This window comes from Heptranchias perlo, unplaced genomic scaffold, assembly GCF_035084215.1.
Source record: "Heptranchias perlo isolate sHepPer1 unplaced genomic scaffold, sHepPer1.hap1 HAP1_SCAFFOLD_603, whole genome shotgun sequence".
Classification (NCBI taxonomy): domain Eukaryota; kingdom Metazoa; phylum Chordata; class Chondrichthyes; order Hexanchiformes; family Hexanchidae; genus Heptranchias; species Heptranchias perlo.
In genome coordinates this window covers 7,804-14,004 of record NW_027139627.1, presented here as the reverse complement: position 1 = coordinate 14,004, position 6,201 = coordinate 7,804, and the positions used below count along the sequence as shown (strand labels likewise).

The 6,201-nt window shown below is 54.9% G+C and overlaps 1 protein-coding gene across 1 annotated transcript; it reads left to right on the top strand.

Moving 5' to 3' along the window:
* The first annotated feature begins 203 nt into the window (after nt 1-203).
* LOC137317198 (protein yippee-like 2) lies at nt 204-5,946 on the top strand. Its single transcript, XM_067980733.1, has 4 exons — nt 204-512; nt 1,887-1,930; nt 3,643-3,751; nt 5,602-5,946. The coding sequence occupies exons 1-4, from the start codon at nt 393-395 to the stop codon at nt 5,689-5,691; spliced, it is 363 nt and encodes a 120-aa protein (XP_067836834.1). The 5' UTR covers nt 204-392; the 3' UTR covers nt 5,692-5,946.
* Nucleotides 5,947-6,201: the final 255 nt, after the last annotated feature.

The window sequence follows — 6,201 nt, the reverse complement described above, 5'->3', positions numbered from 1 at the left end:
CTCTCTCTATCTCTCTCTCTCTCTCTCTCTGTGTCTCTCTCTCTCTCTCTCCCTCTCTCTCTCTCCTCCCTCTCTCTGTCTCTCTCTCTCTCTCTCTCTCTCCCTCTCTCTCTCTCTCTATCTCTCTCTCTCTGTGTCTCTCTCTGCCACTCCGATTCATTCACTCTCTCCCCTCCCTCCCTCCCGCCCAGGTTCCGACCCTCTTCCCTGGCCCCGCGGAGACTGTGGAGGGAGCTCCGGAAGCTGGAGGAGGGGACCTGAGGCAGACGCGGTCCCCTGGCCCCCTCAGGTCGAAGACGGCTCTCACCACTATCCTGCGCTGCTTCTCCTGCCAGCCTTTCTGCGGCGTCTGTGCGCCTGCCAATCCCTCCAACGGACTGCACCGCGCCAACATGGTGAACGCTGGTACAGCAGTGAAAACTTACCGCTCCTACCTGGCGCCCAGCCAGCGCACCTACAGCTGTGTCCACTGCCGGGCACATCTGGCCATCCACGAGGAGCTCATCTCAAAGGTGAGAGAGATGGGGGGGGGGGGGGGTCCCCCAGACACTGACATCACAATGGGAGGGGATTCCCACTCAGACACTGACATCACAATGGGAGGGGGTTCCCCCAGACACTGACATGACACTAAGAGGGGGTTCCCCCAGACACTGAAATCACAATGGGAGGGGGTTCCCCCAAACACTGACATCACAATGGGAGGGGGTTCCCACCCAGACACTGACATCACAATGGGAGGGGGTTCCCCCAAACACTGACATCACAATGGGAGGGGGTTCCCCCAAACACTGACATCACAATTGGAGGGGGTTCCCACCCAGACACTGACATCACAATAAGAGGGGGTTGCCCCAGACACTGACATCACAATGAGAGGGGATTACCCCAGACACTGACATCACATTGAGAGGGGATTCCCCCAGACACTGACATCACATTGAGAGGGGATTCCCCCAGACACTGACATCACAATGAGAGGGAGTTCCCACCCAAACACTGACATCACAATAAGAGGGGGTTCCCCCAGACACTGACATCACAATAAGAGGGGGTTCCCCCAGACACTGACATCACAATAAGAGGGGTTTCCCCCAGACACTGACATCACATTGAGAGGGGGTTCCCCCAGACACTGACATCACAATAAGAGGGGGTTCCCCCAGACACTGACATTACAATAAGAGAGGGGGTTACCCCAGATACTGACATTACAATAAGAGAGGGGGTTACCCCAGATACTGACATTACAATGAGAGGGGGTTCCCCCAGACACTGACATCACAATAAGAGGGGGTTCCCCCAGACACAGACATCACAATAACAGAGGGTCCCCAGACACTGACATCACAATGAGAGGGGATTCCCACCCAGACACTGACATCACAATGAGAGGGGGTTCCCCCAGACACTGACATTAGAATAAGAGGGGGTTCCCCCAGACACTGACATTAGAATAAGAGGGGGTTCCCCCAGACACTGACATTACAATAAGAGGGGGTTCCCCCAGACACTGACATTACAATAAGAGGGGGTTCCCCCAGACACTGACATTATAATAAGAGAGGGGGTTCCCCCAGACACTGACATTACAATAAGAGGGGGTTCCCCCAGACACTGACATTATAATAAGAGGGGGTTCCCCCAGACACTGACATCACAATAAGAGGGGATACCCCCACACACTGACATCACAATGGGAGGGGATACCCCCAGACACTGACATCACAATGGGAGGGGTATTCCCTCACACACTGACATCACTGTTAAATATCACTATTTAAGGGCTGTTCATTCCCACAGCAAATGTACACAGAAATCACTGTCACATGAGCCCTGTTTATAAAGGGTGACCAGTTGGAGCTAACTGTTCCCTTATTTTTCAGTCTTTCCAGGGGAGCCAAGGCAGAGCCTATCTCTTCAATGCAGTGTAAGTATTTCAGATACAGTGTCGAGCTCCCTCTACATTACCCTGACAGTGTGTCCCCCACTTTATACCCAGTGTCAGCATCGAGCGCTCCCAGGGGGCAGGTACAGCACGGGTTAGATACAGTGCGGAGCTCCCTCTACATTACCCTGACAGTGTGTCCCCCACTTTATACCCAGTGTCGGCATCGAGCGCTCCCAGGGGGCAGGTACAGCACGGGTTAGATACAGTGTAGAGCTCCCTCTACATTACCCTGACAGTGTGTCCCCCACTTTATACCCAGTGTCCCCATCGAGCGCTCCCAGGGGGCAGGTACAGCACGGGTTAGATACAGTGTAGAGCTCCCTCTCCATTACCCTGACAGTGTGTCCCCCACTTTATACCCAGTGTCAGCATCGAGCGCTCCCAGGGGGGCAGGTACAGCACGGGTTAGATACAGTGTAGAGCTCCCTCTACATTACCCTGACAGTGTATCCCCCACTTTATACCCAGTGTCAGCATCGAGCGCTCCCAGGGGGCAGGTACAGCACGGGTTAGATACAGTGTAGAGCTCCCTTTACATAACCTAGAGGGAGGGGGAATCGATGGGAGAGTTAGGGGACTAGAGGGAGGGGGAATCGATGGGGGAGTTAGGGGACTGGAGGGAGGGGGAATCGATGGGGGAGTTAGGGGACTGGAGGGAGGGGGAATCGATGGGGGAGTTAGGGGACTGGAGGGAGGGGGAATCGATGGGGGAGTTAGGGGACTAGAGGGAGGGGGAATCGATGGGGGAGTTAGGGGACTAGAGGGAGGGGGAATCGATGGGGGAGTTAGGGGACTAGAGGGAGGGGGAATCGATGGGGGAGTTAGGGGACTAGAGGGAGGGGGAATCGATGGGGGAGTTAGGGTACTAGAGGGAGGGGGAATCGATGGGGGAGTTAGGGGACTGGAGGGAGGGGGAATCGATGGGGGAGTTAGGGGACTAGAGGGAGGGGGAATCGATGGGAGAGTTAGGGGACTAGAGAGAGGGGGAATCGATAGGGGAGTTAGGGGACTAGAGGGAGGGGGAATCGGGGGAGTTAGGGGACTAGAGGGAGGGGGAATCGATGGGGGAGTTAGGGGACTGGAGGGAGGGGGAATCGATGGGAGAGTTCGGGGACTCGAGGGAGGGGGAATCGGGGGAGTTAGGGGACTAGAGGGAGGGGGAATCGATGGGAGAGTTAGGGGACGAGAGAGAGGGGGAATCGATGGGAGAGTTAGGGGACTAGAGAGAGGGGGAATCGATGGGAGAGTTAGGGGACTAGAGGGAGGGGGAATCGATGGGGGAGTTAGGGGACTAGAGGGAGGGGGAATCGATGGGGGAGTTAGGGGACTAGAGGGAGAGGGAATCGATGGGAGAGTCAAATCCAGCCCCAGACAGAGGGGAGGAAGGGCCCGTCTCTCTCAGATGGGAGACCGGGAATGGGTCAAACGCTGACCTTTCACCCTCTGGGTCAGTGAGTATTAGATGGTGGGTGTGTCACGCCTTGCCAACCTGATTAAACACTCCTCGTTTGTACCCGCACCGGGGACGGGCAACGGGACGGTCTCCTCCTGCGGGCATGTGTCTTTTCCGTGGCGTCTGATTGTGGACTGTGTTTTGATCTTTCCTGTCCATCCTCCTTCCCCCGCTCTCCCTTCTTGCCCCCTACCCTACCCACCGCCCCCCCCCCCCAAACGCCCCTCCCCCGCCGCAGAGTAAACGTCAGCTGTGGACCAGCGGAGGAGCGTGTCCTTCTGACGGGACTTCATGCAGTGGCAGATATCTTTTGCGAGAACTGCAAGACCGCCCTAGGATGGAAGTATGTAAGTTGGGATTGTGTACAGTCGGAGGGAATGGGAAGGGGTTTGGTCCATTGGGATTGTGTACAGTGGGAGTGAATGGGAAGGGGTTTGATCCATTGGGATTGTGTGCAGTGGGAGTGAATGGGAAGGGGTTTGGTCCATTGGGATTGTGTGCAGTGGGAGAGAATGGGAAGGGGTTTGATCCATTGGGATTGTGTGCAGTGGGAGTGAATGGGAAGGGGTTCGGTCCATTGGGATTGTGTACAGTGGGAGTGAACGGGAAGGGGTTTGGTCCATTGGGATTGTGTACAGTGGGAGTGAACGGGAAGGGGTTTGATCCATTGGGATTGTGTACAGTGGGAGTGAACGGGAAGGGGTTTGATCCATTGGGATTGTGTACAGTGGGAGTGAATGGGAGGGGGTTTGGTCCATTGGGATTGTGTACAGTGGGAGTGAACAGGAAGGGGTTCGGTCCATTGGGATTGTGTACAGTGGGAGTGAATGGGAAGGGGTTTGGTCCATTGGGATTGTGTACAGTGGGAGTGAAGGGGAAGGGGTTTGGTCCATTGGGATTGTGTACAGTCGGAGTGAATGGCAAGGGGTTTGGTCCATTGGGATTGTGTACAGTGGGAGTGAATGGGAAGGGGTTTGATCCATTGGGATTGTGTACAATGGGAGTGAAGGGGAAGGGATTTGATCCATTGGGATTGTGTACAGTCGGAGGGAATGGGAAGGGGTTTGGTCCATTGGGATTGTGTACAGTGGGAGTGAAAGGGAAGGGGTTTGATCCATTGGGATTGTGTACAGTGGGAGTGAATGGGAAGGGGTTTGATCCATTGGGATTGTGTACAGTGGGAGTGAAAGGGAAGGGGTTTGATCCATTGGGATTGTGTCCAGTGGGAGTGAAAGGGAAGGGGTTTGGTCCATTGGGATTGTGTACAGTGGGAGTGAAAGGGAAGGGGTTTGATCCATTGGGATTGTGTCCAGTGGGAGTGAATGGGAAGGGGTTTGATCCATCGGGATTGTGTACAGTGGGAGTGAACGGGAAGGGGTTTGGTCCATTGGGATTGTGTGCAGAGGGAGTGAATGGGAAGGGGTTTGGTCCATTGGGATTGTGTCGAGTGGGAGTGAATGGGAAGGGGTTTGATCCATTGGGATTGTGTACAGTGGGAGTGAATGGCAAGGGGTTTGGTCCATTGGGATTGTGTACAGTGGGAGTGAACGGGAAGGGATTTGATCCATTGGGATTGTGTACAGTCGGAGGGAATGGGAAGGGGTTTGGTCCATTGGGATTGTGTACAGTGGGAGTGAACGGGAAGGGATTTGATCCATTGGGATTGTGTACAGTCGGAGGGAATGGGAAGGGGTTTGATCCATTGGGATTGTGTACAGTGGGAGTGAACGGGAAGGGGTTTGATCATTGGGATTGTGTACAATCGGAGTGAACGGGAAGGGGTTTGATCCATTGGGATTGTGTACAGTGGGAGTGAATGGGAAGGGGTTTGGTCCATTGGGATTGTGTACAGTGGGAGTGAACGGGAAGGGATTTGATCCATTGGGATTGTGTACAGTGGGAGTGAACGGGAAGGGGTTTGATCCATTGGGATTGTGTACAGTGGGAGTGAACGGGAAGGGGTTTGTTCCATTGGGATTGTGTACAGTGGGAGTGAACGGGAAGGGGTTTGGTCCATTGGGATTGTGTACAGTGGGAGTGAACGGGATGGGGTTTGATCCATTGGGATTGTGTACAGTGGGAGTAAACAGGAAGGGGTTTGATCCATTGGGGAAGGCGATTGGGCCTTTGATATCGAGTTCGATGTTCTGAGATATCCCTGGGTGCTGACTGACACTCTGCTTTGTGTGTGAAACAGGAACATGCCTTTGAGAACAGCCAGAAGTACAAAGAAGGCAAGTATATCATTGAGCTGGCCCACATGGTCAAGGACAATGGTTGGAACTGAAGGAAGATCTGAACATGGACGAGGAAATCTGCTCAGCTGCCAAGATCTCTCTCTCTCTCTCCCTCTCTGCCCTTCTTGCTTGTCATCATTAGCTTGGTCCTCATTTGCAATACCAGAACAATACCTAGTGGGGTCCAACCAGGAATCTGCGGCATGCCAACACTGTCGGGGCTTGTCTGTGCTGTAAAATCATTCTTGTCTCTGTCGCGACCGGCTAGCCCCAGCGACCGGGCTGCCTGCTTTCCAGCTTTTATCCTTCAGGCTTTAATTTGCCGTGGCTCACTCTGGCCTCCTGCGTCAGGAGGCCGGGCGCTCGTGCCCCCACACACTCCGGGGACTCGAGCCCCGTAATCCAGGGCCGACACTCCCCCAGGCACCAGTACCGAGGGAGCGCCGCACTGTCGGAGGGTCGGTACCGAGGGAGCGCCGCACTGTCGGAGAGTCGGTACCGAGGGAGCGCCGCACTGTCGGAGGGTCGGTACTGAGGGAGAGCCGCACTGTCGGAGGGTC

Coding starts and splice junctions, on each gene's coding strand:
- LOC137317198 (XM_067980733.1), top strand. CDS start 393: ATGGTGAACGCTGGTACAGCAGTGAAAACTTACCGCTCCTACCTGGCG. Junction 513..1,886: donor ACGAGGAGCTCATCTCAAAG/GTGAGAGAGATG, acceptor CTTATTTTTCAG/TCTTTCCAGGGGAGCCAAGG. Junction 1,931..3,642: donor GCCTATCTCTTCAATGCAGT/GTAAGTATTTCA, acceptor CCCCCGCCGCAG/AGTAAACGTCAGCTGTGGAC.